The sequence below is a fragment of the Ictidomys tridecemlineatus genome, chromosome 8, assembly GCF_052094955.1.
Source record: "Ictidomys tridecemlineatus isolate mIctTri1 chromosome 8, mIctTri1.hap1, whole genome shotgun sequence".
Taxonomy (NCBI): domain Eukaryota; kingdom Metazoa; phylum Chordata; class Mammalia; order Rodentia; family Sciuridae; genus Ictidomys; species Ictidomys tridecemlineatus.
This window is the reverse complement of record NC_135484.1, coordinates 2,645,685-2,663,427: the sequence shown is the minus strand read 5'-3', so window position 1 is coordinate 2,663,427 and position 17,743 is coordinate 2,645,685. Positions and strand designations below refer to the sequence as shown.

General features: G+C 54.7%; 1 protein-coding gene across 6 annotated transcripts in view; it reads right to left on the bottom strand.

Moving 5' to 3' along the window:
* Rps6ka2 (ribosomal protein S6 kinase A2) overlaps window positions 1-17,743 on the bottom strand; it is a 290,124-nt gene that overhangs the window by 23,973 nt on the left and 248,408 nt on the right. For all 6 annotated transcript variants that reach the window (XM_040283560.2, XM_040283561.2, XM_040283564.2 and 3 more), the window contains 3 exons: window positions 11,079-11,143; window positions 4,557-4,659; window positions 573-703 (listed from right to left, as the gene is read on the bottom strand). In XM_040283560.2, the coding sequence (XP_040139494.1) occupies window positions 573-703; window positions 4,557-4,659; window positions 11,079-11,143 (299 nt within the window). The remainder of the gene's footprint in view (window positions 1-572; window positions 704-4,556; window positions 4,660-11,078; window positions 11,144-17,743) is intronic.

The window sequence follows — 17,743 nt, the reverse complement described above, 5'->3', positions numbered from 1 at the left end:
ACTTCCCTGAATAGACAAATTCCTAAGTAAGGTTAATTCTAATTCTTTTTCAGAATTCTGAGCTATGGTTATATTTTGGAAAATTCTTTATAAAAATGTCCTCTTTCACCGACCTCTCAGAGACATGGTACCACTCTGTCCCTGTGGGGCAGGTGACGTCCTTGCAAGGACAGCTGGTCAAAGCTGCCCCGCCCACAGAAAGACAGGAGTGGGAAAGGCCCATTTCCTGCTTGAGCTGGCAGATCACACTGCTTTCTGGGCTCCGCAGGGTGAAGGTGCCCAAACCTGACCTAGGCCCCCCTGGCATACACCCACTGTGGCATTCTTCTGGAAGATGTGAGACAGAAACAAAAGCAACAGCTTGGTCTCCATGGGGATCATCATGGCCACGCTCAGTAACAACGGAAAGTGGGGGAAGACGAGGTGCCCAACACCACCTCCCACGAGCACTCAGCATCCAAGGTAACCAAGGTCCTCCAGCACCCCAGGCTGGCTGAGTCTGCAGGGGTTGCCAGAGCCAGGCATCAGCTGAGTGTCCTCCATGCCTGACCCCCCAGGGAGGATGGAGCTACCTGCACAATCGGGTGAACTGGAGCCTTGTGGAGGTCCTGCTGGGAGGGCTCCGGACCCAGGCTGGAGGCCACAAAACTGAATCCTCTAAACAGATGGTGAGCGTTGGCACTTGGGGGCACACCAGGAGAGTCTGTGGGTGAACAACAGCAGAGTTCAGGTTCGCGAGAGCAGTGAGCTTGGGAAGAAGGGACAGTGTACATGTACGTGTGTCATCTGTGCACAGAGGTCTGAAAAGCCTGGAGTCCAGGGAGCTACTTCAGTCTGGGAAGGGCCAAGGTCTGACTTTCAAATGACAACAACCATGTCTAGAATAAAACGCCAAGGTCACAGCTGATGCACCTCCTCAACTAAGTATGCACCGTGACCCTCCCCTCTGCCCACCGCGGGCTGAGACAACACTGCCAACAACCCCAGGTAGGACTGTCGGGGACAGGGCGGCCAGGCCACAGGTGACCCCGCAGGGATGCAGCCACAGAACCAGCACCTGTCGTAGTCCCAGCGCTCTGTTCCTGTGGGTTGGGTGTCATGGCCCTTCAAGGACACCTGGACAAAGTTACTCTGGCCTCTGCAAAGCAGGAGTGTGAGAGGGCTCTTTCCTGTGTCTGCTTTTTCCCAGCTCTGCAGGATTTGTTCCAAAGCATGGCTGCTGAGGCTGGCCTCACTCCATATCCATCATTAAGAAAAACAAGTGGACAGTCTCAGCGATGTGGACCAGAGGGAGCCAGACCAGGTCTTAGCTCTGGACTCCTACCTCTTCAGAGTTGCCCCAGATAGATGGAGGCTCATGTGACTCCCAAATTAAGCGACCAGGGCTGACTTTTTGGAAATGAGCTCCCCGGGTGCTAGACTAGGGGAGCTCGCCTAAAGACGTGGCATGGCTTTTGAGTTTTCAGGTCTGAGGCTCTGTGCCCTGTGCAGAGGGCAGACAGCGACTCCCCCTGTAGACCAGCTGCCTCCCAAGGGCAGGGGGCCTTCAGAGCGATGGGCTCCTATCCCGTCAGTGTGCTGTGGGTTTTGTCTTTCTTTGAAAGTCATAGAATTCTGACTTTGAGGTCTGCTTCTTTTCAACGTCACCCTAGTTCCCTTGTGCTGCACTAAATCTCTACCAGAAAAAAGTGGCTTGACAAATGGATGCACCATAGGGTAAGTGACCTTCGAACCTCAGAGGCACATTAGCATTAGCTTCAAGAACCTGAGCCTCCTTTGGTCCTACTCTGGATGCGCTGGGGGTTTCTCTCACAGTAGCCTCAGGCTTCTCTGAACTAAGGTCAGTCTGGTTTGTTCCCTATCTCATGTCAGCTGCCCAAGGTCACGTGCAGACTGGTGGGAGATGCCAGTCAACGGGAATTTGTCAGAGCTGCACAAGGGTAGGGGCTGGGCATAGATCAGGGGTCTGTTTTATAGTGAGAGAATGTGTGTGTGTGTGTGTGTGTGTGTGTGTGTAGCCACGTTATCTTGCAGGTGCACTTTCATCACTGAAGGGGAAATCTGCATCAAGTGAGCAACCACTTCTAATACAGTGGCATGAAGCACAGTGCTGTCCCTAAGTTGGCCACTTTTCTTTTCTGCACAGTACAGGACAGGCAGCAAAGGCTAAGAGCAGTCAGTCTGCTGAAGTTTGGGGTAGTCCTTACAAAAAGCATAAAAAGTTGACACTGATTGGTGTGGACAGACAGATGCTTTATATCATGTAAAGACGCTGAATCTCAGCACAGTACTTAAAGAGCAAACATACAAGTTAGATAAAAGAAATTAAAAATTATAGATTCAAACAGCCCTGGGGAGTGTTTTCTGATCAGTGGCACATTTGATGGTTTTCAGCCCTTGACTGGCATCTCCCACCAGTCAGCACATGACCATGGGCAGCTGACGTGAGATGCAGAACAAACTGGAGGCTACTGGGAGAAACACCCCGGTGCGTCCAGAGTAGGACCCAAAGCTTTTCCCAAACCACGGCAGCTCTTGCACACAGCGAGCACTCAGCTTACCTGCTTAGAAAACCCCACCCTTTTACAGAAACAAGAGTGACATTAATGTTTCTCTTAAAAATCTTCAGCATCAATTACTGCCACCTCAAGGGCAAATGGTGTGGCACGATAAATTAATTTTAAGTAGAACTGAATGGAGAATTAGAAATCGTGCGGAATAAAAAGCCAATTCTGAATAGTGCTGGAATGCACTGTGTCTGATTATGTTTTCCTTAGGTCAATATGAAAATAAAATTGAATTCTTTAGTGCATAAAGGGCTAAGAGGCTATGTGGCCACACTGGCCATCTGTGCTGGAGTTTAAATTCTCCAGGAGTAATGCAAAAGGCATACGCGGGAGTAATCAAGAGCCCACCAGGTCAGCATCTTCTGACCCCGAGGCCCAAGTGTGGTCTTTCCCACCCACAGGCGCCTCAGGACGCAGCACCGCCCTTCCCAGCACCGCCCCTCTGAGCACCACCCTACGGAGCAGGACCCTGCAGTCTGCACAGACCCACAGAAGTCTTCTCCCACTCAGACTAAACACACGCCTGTCCTTCCACCTTCATGTCAACCACGCGAAGAAAATAGTGATGTGTGGGCAGAGGCAGGATGGAATCCCCAAACCCTGCTCCAACTTTCCCATCTTGGAAGCTAACAGCAATACTCTTCACCATGAGAAGGGCTGACCCCGGCATGCAGAAGGCTCCTCCTTCTTGGCAGCCTCATCAAATTCTGCAAGAACTGTAGCCCCAAATGAAGGGCCACCGTCTCTCCAGCCAGTCACTGATGACAGCTTTGGGTGGCCCTGGGGACTCAGTGGAGTTATCAGGCAGAGTGGGCAATCTGGTCATGCCTCCCTGTTGTGATGCCCTGAGTCTACGGCCCCAGGCCCAAGAAAAGACCCTCTGAAGGCCCCAGTGTCCTCTCCCTCCACACCTGTGTCACACCTGCTCCGAGCCTGGGCAGTGGACAGGCCAGGATTTCACCAGCCGCCTGCACTCGGAGGGAGCTAAGTGGATGCTCCATGCAGCTTTATCTACTTGTTACTTGCAGTTGATCATCTCTTTTTCATGATTACCTTTTAAACACCACAGAAATGTGGGGTTCCTAGGCAGGGGCAGCATGGTGACCTCAGCAGCCCTTCATCAGCCCCTATGCCTCACTGGTCACCTAGCAGAGGGGCTGGGAGCTGCTCTGCAGAGCTTCTGCCCACAGCTGCCAGGGCCACGCGTGGAGCTCCAGATGCAGGCACGGAAGCCCCAACCCTCAGGTCTGCATCTGGAGAAGGGCCTCTCTGGGGCAGATAAGGTTAACGATGTCACAAGGGTGGACCCTGACCCAAGAGGACTGGTGTCCTTAAGAGAAAGGGACACCAGAGCTCAGAAGCGGTCTCTACACACGGAGAAAAGGCCGTGAGGAGACTGTGAGGTGGTCCTCCACAAGCCAGGGAGAGAGGCGCTCCCGGAACTTGACAGCCAGCCTCCAGAATGGACAGTCACCAGCTGCTGTTGAAGACATGGGCAGGGGTGTCCTGACAGCCACCACAGCTACCACACACACACTCGGCCATCCTCCCAGAATGACAACTCCTAAAGGCAGCCAATAGACACAACCCCAAACTAGGTTTATGTATGCCTTGGTATGCCAAGATGTAGCAGTGACACAACTTTTTAAACAGGCTTGTTTTCACATGAATAATAAATGTCATTCACAAACCCAGACTTAACTGACAGCCTCCCTCTTCCCACAGAAGACTCGAGAGGATGAGAGAGCTGCACTGTCCCTCCTGCCTGAGGGGGTGGTCACTGGCCGGCAACCCAGAGCCAGCAGCGGGGTCTACTGAAGGCCCTGATGATCGTCAGAGCATGCTCCTGGGGAAGAGCAGAACGTTGGTTCTGTCACTTAAACCTTTACCACTAAGCCCAGGAGACAGAAAAGGATGACAGGAGGGTCCTTGACACGGGAGCCCCTGGCTCTTGGTTCTCTGTCCTGGAAAAACGGCCGTGGCACCCACCTGTGGGCGTCCGTGTGGTGAACTCGGGGTCGAAGTGGAAGGTGTCCTCGGGCCTGCCCACTGCTGGTTTGAAGGGTGGCTTGATCTCCTTCCGGTACAGCTTCTGCAAGGAAAGCAAGGCCGCGGCTGTGGGAAAGGCCGTCCGAGAGCCCTCGCCTGCACCTGGGACTGCTCTGCACATGCCCCGCTCGAGCCCACGTCCTATCCCAAGGATCACACACAGCACGGTACACATGGAACAACTGCCTACTCATCAAAATAAATATACAGAAGGCCAAGGCTGAGCTGTGGGGCTCGGGATGTGGGGTAGCAGTTTCCCAACTTCTTTTTGGCCACAGGATTTTCATCTCCCAGTAAACCCTATAAGATGACACAGGTGCCCTGCCTGCATGGGTGACATCAGAGCTACCTCAGAGCCTGCCTGCAGCTCTGTAGGAACTCTGAAATCCATGGCCCAGTGAGGCCACATGGCCTTTGTCACCTGTGCCACCAATCGACTTCCCACCAACAGGCTGCTGTCTCCTCTAGAGAGGGCCCACTCCCTAAGCGTGTGCTCCCTGCTTGACCAGAGGCACCTCTCTTGAGATTGCTCCCACATTCCCTTGAGCTTGAATCTACCTCCCTAAGTAAACTTCGGCCCCTGGCTTCAGTGCACGCTGAATTTCTTTCCCATCACATATGCCAAGAACCCTGCCAATCCCAAGTCAAGTTCCCCCTCCTTGCTGGGAATTCCTGGCCCTTCCAGAGACACATCTTCTGCCATGACATTCCCTGTGGCCTGTCCATCAACAGTGTGACTGTTCAGCCAGCTTGTCCTCCCTGCAGAGATCGCTGACATGGGCAAAGGTGGCTGTGTGTCCCTCACTCCTCCTTTGACAGGAGCAGGGGACAAAACATCCACTTCACAAGGAAATGGAAGCCCAGTGAACTCGGGCTGCCCAAGAATGCATAGTTCTTCGTGCAGCCAGCCTGACTGGCCAGAATCCTTACCTACCACACCTGAGGCCACTACCTCCCACCAGGCAGCCTGTGACCATGGCGGCTCAGGGGCTTCACACAAGGGGGTCCAAGACTTTTCCTCCTTTTTCCAGGAGGAAAAAGGATCCATCATTAGCAGGTTGCTACCCCAGCAAGGGGTGTACAGAGCCTCCTGTGGGTTGGGGTCATCATTCAGGGGTAAATTGGCTGGCCTGGTCACCTCCACCAGGCCCCTGTGCCACGGCATTTGGCAAAGCTTGTCCCTGGCTTTGTCCTATCTCGTGCCAACAACTTTCTCTTCCCTCTGCACCCTTTAAAGCCCAGTGCTGGAAGCCACCAGCAAGTCCCACTGCGTGGATCAGATCACAGAACCAGTGGCCTTGTAGACCTTGCAGGCTAGGTGAACATGCTGGTATCCACAGGGCAGCCTGCACAGCCCGCTCCCCTGCTCTCTCCAAACCTCTGCTGTGCACCACTGTTCAGTGGAGATCCTGACCCGCCCAGCCACAGGCAGGTGTGAGCAGCTGGGCACTTGCCCAAGGTTGGGGCATCCTTGGTACAGCAGAGCCCCGCCATATCCATGGGCTGACCATGTCTGTGGACACATTGTGTCCACTGGGGGCCAGCACACCCTTCATCCCCTGTTGGTGCCACAGTTTCAGCTGGGTCTCTGCAGGCAGCAAGCCTTGCAAAGGCCAGGGGCTATGTGGAGCAAGGCACGCTGCCCTTCGGTGGCTTCCTGGAAGCTTGCTGCAATATAACGTGGCTCCATTTCTTCCTGTTGCTGCATAAACATTCTGGAAGGTGCTAACGTGTTGGTCCTCTTTCTTTCCCAGATTCCATACCTGGGAAGGGCTTGAGGTTTTAGGGAGAGCAGCGATCTTGCCTCTGCCCCTGATGCAAGCTGCTGGGCACATGCCCGGCCTGCAGAGGAGCAGCTCCAGCATTCCCTAGACCCTGAGCTTGACGAGGCCCCTACATTCGCCACACAGACCCAGACCCAGCCCCAGGATCTGGAACAACGCATGCCCACCCTAGGGAAGGAAAATGGGTGTCACGGTCCAATTCTCCAGGCACCATTTAAATACTCTTCTCTGTCCCAGGGCATCATGGGGACACAGATCTGGCCATGCGTCGAGGTGGATTCTGCATCCTGTGAGTATATGAGAGGAAACTAAATAGGTGCATTAAGATCCACTACCTAAAGGACCCTCAGATAAGCGGGAAAAGGACAGAGGGAGTAAAATAGAAATGGTAACTGGCCAATGGGCAGGAAACTGGATCTCACTGGGGCCACAGACCCTGACATCTGCTCTGTGCACAATTTTGGCTCTAGCATTTCAACATTAACATGCTCCAATAAGGTAGAGGGCACATCACGAATATGCAAGCAGATGAGGTGCAGAGTGGTGGCCTCAGGGAGGGACAATAGCAGGGCCTTACTGGCTTCCGCGGTGGGGCTGATGTGGCAGTGGTGTGCAGGGCATGGCCGGGCTGCCAGGTTTACCCAGCTGTAAGCAAAGTGGATTTACAGACTATAGAACCACAGGGGATGACTCACTGCGTGGAGTCCTTGTTGGTCCCTGGAAGAGTGGCCCTCCTAGTGTACTTGACCCAGGGACAAATGCATAACATTGTTCTGCTGGCAGCGGCAGCAGCCATGTGGAGACGTGTGGCTGAGGCCTTGTGCTGCAGCCCCCAGCCCGAGCCCTCTCTTGCACACTGCTGACAGCAAGACACAGTGGCCTGGACCCCCCAACCCAGCTCCTACCGAGCACACAGCAGCCAAGGGCACCAAGTAACACGCTGCCACTCACCGAGCATCTGGGGCACTGCTCCCTGCTCCGGCCCGTTTCCCAGGAGTCCCTCCTAGCTTATGGAGTAAAGCTGATGATGTGCTTGCAAGGGTTTGGAAATGTAAACGGAGCAGCACAAGCACAAGTCGCTTATAGTAATAATTAATGATCAATTAATAACAATAATGATAAAAGTAATTGCAAAAACACAGGCTAAGTAGCTGCCCTGAGGGCCCTGGCCCTGTTCTGGGAACAGAAGCTAATGAGCAGAGGTCCTTCTCCCCGAGGAAAGACACGTCTGGAGGAGCAGGAGCATCATTCTCTGCCCATCCAAGAGCTGCTGTCCATGGGCTCTGTGAACTGGGGCAGGAGCCACTGCGGGTTTGTGTGGCCCGATCACCTTTTACGCAGCTTCTTTTGGGTTGCTCCTAATCCTGTGTTCTCAGCACTGCTTCAGCCCCAGGGGAAAATAAGCTCAGCTCTTATCTGCCAGAGTCCACCATGCCTTCCAAGAGTTCCTAGTCTGTGGTCAACTGCGACTCTTCACTTAGCCAGTCAAGCCCCGCTAAGGGTTGGAAGGCAGCCTTCTGGGCAGGCGCTAGCGTGCTGGGTGCCAAAGGCAGCTGGAAAGGCAGCACGGGCCAATTGGTGACCCACATTCTGCTCCACCAGGTCGTTGTCCATGGGACAGCTGGTGGCTGACAGGTGTTGGCTTAAAAAGATCTTGTGGCAGTTTTGGGCCACTTAAGATTGCAGAGAGCGAAATGAATACCCTCATGTTTTCTCAGCTGGATCTGAGGTGAGTGCTTGGATAGATTCCCCAGGCAGAAGCCCAGCAGCCAGGGACTGCTCTGTGGCCATCAGTTAGCTGAGCCGCTGACCCCCTCGGGGCACACCCAGTCAAGAACACGTAAAACTCTTTCCTGTCAACTTTCCAAAGCACAGGTGTGTGACTGGGGCCACTATGTGAGGGAGGGACAGGACAGCAGAGCTGGAGGGCTTGTCCGTCACATCACAGCAAGGCCTGCACAGCTACCAAGATATCAAGAGCACGTGGGCCTGAGGTGGAGCTTCTTTTGAAAACTCCAGCCACATCTCCACACCCGGGGTCTTTGCTGGGCACAGCCTTCTCTCTTTCCCCGCCCCTCCAGGCTGACATCCCTTCTCTTATGACTGCTGATCACACTGCTCCTGGACCGCGGCCTCTCCGTGCAGAGACACCCCAGGGAGGAGCAGGTGCGAAACACACCTTCTCAAATGCAAGAGCTGATGCGAGAGTGCTGTTTCAGAGCTCCTCACGGATGTTAATTCAGAGCTCTGGAGGGAAAGAGATCCTCCCGTCCCTCCCTCCAGGCTCTGCCTGGGTGTCCTCTGGCAAGGACAGAAATGACAGCAAATATACTTGGTCCTAAAGAACCGGGAGGGGAGGGGCTCTTGAAACCAGACAAACAAAACCAAATGCCAAGAGAGAAAACAATTTTCAGACTATACAGAAACAACACCTCCTGGTGCAGGAATCTCAAGACCTGCTTGCACCAAAGAGATGTCCCCAGCTTTGGAGACCAGAGGCACCTGGGCGCTGTTGCTATGGAAGGAAGGTGGCTTCTGCCCAGGGCCCGCAGAACCAGCCTCTCACATGTGCCTCCACTTCAGCCTGCAGGCCTGCCCTCTGCTGTCTGCAAGCCTGAGACACTGCCCACTTCTTGGCTGAGATGAGCACCTGTGCTTGCCAAAGACCCTCCTGGCCACGTCCTCTGTGGGGCGCCTCCCTGGGGCACAGCTGGGAACTCCCGTTCCTCCCAGCTGCAGCCCTCAGGACCTCCCACCCAAGCAGCTTCCCTCTACACCCACTTGACCCCTAGACAATGCCCCTTCTCAGGAGTGGTCTTGGAGGGAGGGAGAGGAGGAAGGGACAGTCTTCCCCACAGCCGCCCTGGGCTGAGAGCTCCTGAGGGCCTCGCCCCTCCCCTTCACACACACACACACACACGCGCGCGCGCGCGCGCGCGCATGCACCAACGCAAGTGTTCACTGGCTACTTGCTCACTTGATAGGCAGGCTGGGAGCACCTCCCCTGGGCCAGGCCCTCTCAGTCAGAGTTCTGACTGCCCGCAGCTTAATTCTAGAGCAGGAGACAGAAAATCACCACACTAGAAAGCAGAGCACCTTGGGTGTGTTGGAAGGGGTGGGCATGGGAGGCCAGGAGCACAAGGCCGGGCTGCAGGAGGGCGGCTGGGAGGGCCATGCTGAAGGGCAGACTGGAAGGCAGCCCTGAAGCGAGAGCGGGAAGGAAGAGAGCTAGGGGAAGAGGGGTCCAGGAAGACAGGCAGCAGGTGCAGAGACGGGTGACGGAGGAGGTGGGGGAGCGGGGAGCACGGGGGGCCACCTCCTGAGGTCCTCATCCTCATGGCAGGCTCCCTTCTTCTCCACCACAGAGCATCTCCCTGGGACATGTCCATCCCCTGTTGATCAGCCCTGGGGTAGCATGTGCTGCATCCACTGCTCCAGCCCCAGCCCAGAAAGTGCCTGAGACACAGGCACCAACACACATGGCCAGACAGCTCTCCACGACCCCTGGGGAGAGCAGCCAACCCTGTCCCCTCCCTGGGGATGAGGAGAGGCAATCCATGCCCTGAGCCTCAAGGACTGTCCTGCAAAGGGAGAGCAGGTCCACTGCCAAGGAGAGGCTTGTCTAGGAGCCAGTGCCAGGTCCAGGAGTCTCCCCAGAAAACACATCACGACTCAGGGACCATCAGCTCAAATGACCTGGGGTTGACTGAGCAGCCTGAGTGCCTCAGGAGCCTGAACTTCCAGGGCGCTAAGTGGGGGCTTCCCAAGAGGCGGTGGCCTTACTTCTTGGATGGCCTGCATCCGGTTCGCTCTTTTGGGGAGGGGAAGCAACCTGATTTCTAGTTGCTTTTTGAATGGGAGTTTTACCTGAGGAGAGCCAGGGACCTCCCAAAAGGTCACACTTCCCTCTAATCTGACTGTTGGCAACGAGTTCTGTAGTCGGAATGGGAGAACTGGGCCTTAGAAACCCCCAGACTTGCCCCATTGAGTGGGGCTCAGGTGGGTGGAGGAGCAGAGCCAGCAATGAGGGCCGGAGCTCCCGTGCAGAGCTGAAGCCCCTGGCGCAGTGGGAACATGGTCCCTGTGAGACCAGGGGGTGATTCCTGGAGGCACCAAACCCAGGAGGACACAGGGAGAGAGGGGGGTGGTGGCTAATGAGCCCTGTCCTACATAAAGAGCATTTTGACTTTTAAAAAATACTCCATTAAAAATCCTTTGAGATTAATCTGTTAGTTCAGGAAAAGAAAACCTCCAAAGCACGTGTGTTGTGCTAGAAGAAAGGGTTAAAGGCAGTTGCCATAGAGGGAGGGAGGGAGGGCTTCCTTGGGACACACAGAGGCCCGTTCCTGGATGTGAGGCCTTCCTGCAGGCTTGTGGTCAGATCTGACCACCAAACTTCCCAACAGAGCCCGGCCATGACAGAAACCAGTCTCAGAGTGGGGGCAGGTGATTGTGCCATGTCCCACAGGCAGGGCAGGGTTCAAGGGACTTCAGGGCTGAGCAGGCAGGAGGGAGGCCACATCTGTGCTCTGAGAACCTGCTGTTCAGGAGGTCCCACGACTCGCTGCATGTCCCCACAGATTCTTGTCTGGGCAAAGCTGCCATCCTCCCTCCCCACCCCCCTCTCCCCCCAGTTTTTGTCACTTGGATGCCACTGAGGACCCTGCACTTAACTTACATTCCAGTCTATAGTAACAAAGAAGGGATGGCGTTTAATTTCCTCCACTCCATCAATGCCAGCTCCTGTCGTGACAAAGCAGAGACCAGCGTGAGAGAAGATCCAAGACCGCACGTCGCCTCCCAGCTCCCAGCGCTGCAGGCCGAGGGGCGCCTGGGTGGGCCTGACCACTCGTCCTGGGAAAGGAGTCCGCTGCTGCCCCAGCCCCAGCTCCTGCCCCACACTGCCAGCTCACCAGCCCCTGTCCCACACCCAGGGAGGCCTCATTCAGCTTTGAGGGCTAAGGACCTGGATGCAGCCTGGGTGCAGAACTGGAGGTGGCCCTGGGGCAGTGGGAAGAGAGGTGTTGAAGAGAAGGGGTCAGGTGAGCCTGAACTTTCTGCTGCAGGTGTAGGAATGCCCAACCCACAGGACAGGCAGCACCCACAGCTGTGGCCGCCCTTCCCACGTCCTGGAGTGCAGCCTCAGGGGGGCTCCAGACTGGGGAGCACCCCAGAGTCACAGCAGGTGGCTGCCGAGCACTGGCAAGGCTCTGGTGGGGCTTCACCAGGGAAGAATGCCAGGAAGAAAGAGGAGGTCAGGCAGGCCTGAGCTCGGGGGTGCTGAGCCCGCCCTCGTGCCCCTCCACCAACCTAGCCCCGCAGGTCCTGGCTGGAGGCTGCTGACAGCCTGTCTTTCCTCCTACCTGACTGCTTTCCTTATTTGCTCATATCAAAAGCCTATGGCCCTGGGAGGGGGGTAGGTGGGACACAGGGAGGGCTGCGGTGGTGCCCACGCATTCACCTGTACCCTTGCTGCTCACCAGGGACAGCCTGATGTCTGCCCTGGACTTGGAACCGCTGTGCATCCATATCTGCTCCTCAGCTACAACCAATGTGCCCAGCTGGCGTTGACATTAGGGGAATCTGGGTGGGGGGCCTCGCTGTACTTTCTGTTCAATTTTTCCATGAATGCAAAACTGCTCCAAAAACAAGGTCTATTAATTAAAGAATGAAAGCAACCCCCTAAGGCTCTAGGCACACTCCAGGATGGCAAGGCCCAGGAGGGGCCCACTTCCTCCCCCGTCATGGGAAGGGAGGGGCATGGCCTGGGACGCTGGCCAGCTCCCATCCCGGGGGGAAGCGTGGCTCCTCCTTCTGCATGTGGGGCTTCTCTCTCTGCTGATCCTCCTAACGCTGCTCAGAATCCCCCTCAGCAGGGCCAGGTGCATCTCCTGCCCTGGAGGGTGGCTCCTTCTGGGGGATATTCAGGGCAGCCAAGGTGTCCAGCCTGTGAAGTCACGGGCCTTCCCACAGGATGCCAATCACTGGAAATGGCACCATGGCAGGGAGGGAGGTAGCCCTGAGGCCATCTAGCTCCTGCTGGAGGCAGTGACATGGACAAAGCCTCAGCAAGTCTCATAGACAGTGGCTCAGGGCTACCTCTCACTCTCCCCTGGAGCCTGGCCAGGCCTTGTGCTTAGAAAGTGCCAACTCAGCCAAACGCACTGTATGGTATTCTCTGCCACTCAGCCTGGCATTGTTGGGTAGCAGTCATGTGGGGGAAGCACCGGCAGGCCTCAGGCTTGGGGCTGCTCTGTGCCACACACTGTAGCCTACATGCCAGCATGCCTGCTCTCTGCCATGGGCAGACACAGCACACGTGCATCCCGTTCCCTCCACACACGCCCAGGGGCTCCTGCACAGACAAGGACACTGAGGCCGTGAGTGCCAGGTCGTTATTGCTGTGTTTGCAGAGACGGGATTTGAAGTTGCAGCTGCCAAACTTAGCCTAGGGGTCCCCCTCCTAGGACTCTGCCCTGGTCCCATCTGGACCTTGCCTCAGATGACCTCCCTGCTGAGGTCCATCTGAGTCTGTCTCCTTTCTTCGGTCATAATTCCCAAGCCCAGAGGTCTGACTGTGTTATCCCTGAGCACAGTCCTCGATGGGTGTTCAAAGGATGCTGGAATACCTTCCCAAAGGGCCTGACTTCCAAGGCTGTCCCGTGTGCCCATCCCTAGGCCTCTGGTGGAATCCAGAACTCCAGATGGAACAATCTGGCAGTGAGCAAGAGGAAGGGTGCCTCCGACTCCCGTCTTCCAGGTCTTGGCAAGTGCCCCAGGCACTTCCCCAGGAGCTGGGCACGCACACTGCACCGTGACTCATGCCTCCATTTAAGAATCTGCTGCACACTGGGCACCCACTGCATCCCACTGTCACCCACCACTGGCTGTATGATCTGCAGGAGGATGAGTTAGGGTGCAGGAGGGGCAGGAATTGGAGAATCGGGGTGCTGGGTGCTCTTGGGTCACCAGCCAGCAGGCCTTCACTGGCACCCTCTTGCCTCGGCACAGGTAGGACTTGGCCTCAGCAGAGAGGAAGGTGAATTAACACTGATTATCACTCAGAAATGACAAGTGATGGAGTGTATCAGCCTGGAAGCCGCGCAGGCCTTCTGAGGGCCAAGGTGCCTGTCACTGTGCATTCCAGCATTACATCCTCTCTCCTGCAAAACTGTGAACCCGTTCTTTTGGACTGGGGACCACTTTATTTGGACAGCACACCCTGTCAAAGGCAAGGAGGGAGCAGAGTCCCGGCTGGGGAACAAGACAGGTCTGTGCTGATGTCTGACACCAGGCCCCCAGAAGCCTGCTTTGTCCCAGCACATCTGCGACTCACCCCCATCACGGAAGACCTCAAGACTTGGAACTCAGGGACAGAGATGTCACTCCTGGTAGACTTGGTGATTTTACATTGTGATTCTACATTAAGTTTCCAGCCCAAGCACACATGAATCAAAAGTTCCTGGGAAAATGGACTCAAGAATCCAGACTCACATTCTTCAACAGTGACAAAGACATATGCTCCTGTCACTGGGGCTCGGTTTCCATGCCAAGAGACCCTGTGGCCGTCCACTTGCTCCCTGGCCTTGATTTCTTCATGGGGGATGTGGGTGTGATACACATAACAAAGACATGCTGCTCTGCTTGTGAAGAATTCATTCCTTCAATGCTCTCTGTTCAGCTGCACCCCTTGTAACACAGCAAGCTACTCATTTCACTGTGGGCTTCTAAGCGCTCAGTAGGCTATCCCCAAAAGGTTTTGATATAAAACAAAAATACACTCATAGTTTTCTAACATCTGCAGATAGCTCTGGGGAGTGTTAATTCCTGGTCCTTTGCCATGCTCACACCTTGTTGTTATAGGATCACACAAGATCCACCTCTAATCCTTTTGGGAACGTTCAGAACTAGTGGCCTGATGCGCATATTGCTGCTGCCTGCTTTCCCTGACTGGCAGACTGTAAACATCCCAGGGGACTCCAGAATTGATCTGGAGTTATGTTTTTTTTTTTTTTTTTTTGCTTTTTAAATACTATTTTATTTGTGTGTGTGTGTGGGACTGGGGAATGAACCCAGGGCCTCACACATGCTGGCAAGTGTTCTACCCCTGAGCTCTTCCCTGGCCCCTGCTTTTTTATTTCTTAATTGCTTATGGGTTAGCTGAGCTTCACCTCTTTAGTTTGGAAGTATTTAATTTTGAAGTGTCTTCTGCCCACTGGAAATTTATTATTCAGTGTTTACAGTCCTCCTCTGACCGTCACTGTGTCCCATGGAGCGCTGCTGGCAGGAGCCAGGGCAGGTGGCATGCACAGATCTCACCAGCCCCGGCCCACTGGGGTTCTCCAGGGATCTGACCAGCTTCAGTAAGGGGCTGGAGCCATTTGCATGGTTTTGAGCTTGTGCTCTGAGACCACCAGTGTCCTCACAGAGCAGCCCTGCTGGCCCACCCCTGCTCACAGCAGTGGCATTGGGGCTACCTGCCTGTTTTGCACATGGCTCTGTAACTGCGCTTGGCCCTGATGTGCAGCAGGCATGTCTCATGTTCAGACTCTTGCAGCTGCTGTGCCTTCGTGCTGTATCCCTGTTGAGTAAGTCTCAGAAGTGTCGCCTATCACCAGCAACAGAAAATGAGAAGAACAAGCAGGTCCCCTGTCTTCTCACCTCAGGGTCTTGTGTATGGAGGCCACACACCATTCCCTTCTTCTTTCATCTTTTCTTCTAGAAAACTCTGGCCTCCACTTCCCCTCCCCAGCCCCTGCTGTACTCCTGTGCTTTGGCCTGGCCTCCTGTGTGCTTCTTGATTCCTGAAGCCTTTGTTTATCGTCCTAAAAGTCCAGAAGAAGGAGGATCATCCTTAGCCCCAGCCTGCTCCAAGCCTGGGGCCCGTGACAGTGTGGCTCGCTGGATCACATGTCACACCTCTGTTGAGGGTCCTCAGTGTCTGGGGTGTGATGAGGAAGGGGTGGGGCAGAGGTGGAGGCAGGGGGGTCTGGACCACAGTGGGTGGCAGTGTGTTGGGGCTCAGAAACTATACCCTGTGAAACCTCGGGGCGGGGTCCTCTCTGACCTTGGCTCTGCTGTCACTCTCCCAACCCCTCATCCCAAAGCCAGCCCCAGAAACTGGAATTCCTCTTCTCCAAGGAGGGGCCGAGAAACCAGAGCCCCGCTTCTCCAAAGCCAGCTGTAAACCTTCCTCATCATCTAACCTCTGCCCACTTCTGTGGAGGGGCTAGCCATAGAGAAACCCTCCGATCCGCATTGCGGGACCCGTGCTCCAGAGCGGAGAGCACCAGGCCCAGGAGACTTGCCCAGCAACCCTCGCCAGGCTGTCACATCAGCTCACGCCTTGTCCAGTTGGTGGGTCACCCTTCAACGTCTCCAGCTTGTCCCTCCGGGCTCCTGGCGTGGAAAGCTGTGATTAAGCAAGTCAGCTGCACGCTCTTGCTAGCTTATCTGTGTTACAGGTGTCGCCCTGAATCAGGATGGGCAGGAGGCGTCCCTTCCCGCCCCTGCACAGCCACGTTCTGCCAGCTGCCCACAGTGAGCCTGAGCCTGGGACAGTCTCTGTGCAGCAAATGCTTCCCTTCAAAACAGCTTTGTAAAAACTAGTCAGTTAAACCATAAAAGCAGTACATACAGTTTAAAAGTCCAATTGTCGAGGTGCTGGAGTGAGCAGGGAGCTCCCTTCCTGTCCTACCCACCCTAGACCCCCTCGTTCGCGATTGCCTGTGTGAGTTTTCAGAAACCACTTCCCTCGCTGGCTCCTAAAAACACAGACAGGAAGGCTCTGGATGTTGTGGTACCATGTGCTATTTTAACTCTTTTTAAACTTCAGCGCCTCTCCATGTTAGCATGGGTGACAACCTGTTCCCCTGCTCACGTGGCCCCAGGCTCAGCAGAGCCTCCCTGTGTGAGGGGCACTGTGCTTCTCCTGCACAGCCGCGCCCCTTGGCAGCACATACCAAGCAGACCTGTCCTGCTGGAGGGGTGCTTGGGCAAAGCAGAGGTGCTTGCATACTCTAATGGGGAGTTTTCAAACTGACTCACGGAGGGAACAGACACACGCCTTCATTCTGAAGTGTCAGTATCTCCTGTTGGGCTTCGCCAGCACTGGGTCTCACCAAAGAATCGCCTCTATACCATGATGCAGGGTGAAAAAGGGCCAGGACTCTTCTTACAAAGGTGGAGAAGGGATAAAACATCACAAACCGCCATACCGATATTAACTCATGAAGAAGTACAGGGCTGGGGACGTAGCTCAGCAGCAGAGCGCTTGTCTAGCATACGTTAAGCCCTGGGCTCCACCTCCAGCAAAAATTTAAAAAGTACAAAATGTGTGTGCTCTAAATGTTCCTTTGTGGAGGATCTCAGGGAAGATTTCAGGGGAGATCCTGAACCTTGCTGGTGATTTGGATCCCATAAATATAAACCCATAGCTTTCAGCCTGCGTTTATATAGCTATCTTTCTTATGCTTTTCTCAACCTTGATATTTTTTTCTAGCCAAATTGCTCTACAGAATAAAAATTCTGTATAAAATTCAATGAAAATTGTTGAGGGCCACAGCCGAGTTGGGATACCGCATGGCATTTTTGCCAGAAGTAGTGGTTGAGAGGTGACGCCAGCAAGCCGTTAAGATGATGACTTTTGAGTTCTCACGGAGTTCCTGTTGAGTTCCGCTTAAGCTCTCGCGGGGATTCCTGAAGAGTTCGCGTTGGTTGGTGAAGTTCTGGGGGTGGGATTTCCAGTTGGTGGTTCCTGGAGGAGCCGCATAGGTGGCGTTCGGGAGAGTTCCCGGGGAGCGTGTGTGGAGTGTGCTGGTGGAGTTCAGGAAAAAAGTCTGTTCCTGCTTCAGTGGCTCGTGATTTATGCCCAGCCAGACTGCGGCAGAAAATAAATAAATTGAGATTTTTATGCAATTCATTAAATCCAAATGCAGTGAAATTTCAGGAACTTCTTTGGTGGGGAAGAGAGAAAACTTACATCAGTGTAGATTAAAGTGAAACAACCTACGTATGAAATAAAGACAGTTCGTTGTTCATGTCCGATAGACCCGGTACACGTGCTCCAGGAAGGACCAGAGGCCACAGGAGCCTTCCAGAAGCTCCTCTTTGTAACTGAGACTGAAGAACTGCTGGCGACTTTGGGGTTGTACCCAGCTCTGTGCAGGTACCGCCCCGGCCTGGTTCTAGGTCAGCCCAAGGCCCCAGGGCCTGCCAGCGCTGGCTGTGCAGGAAGGCGCTGCTTCACGTACCCCATGGGGTCACGCATCAGGCGCCGCAGCCCACTGCTCTGTGCCCACGTGTGCAGAAGGCCCTCGCAAGTCCAGTTTTTCCTAGATCCAC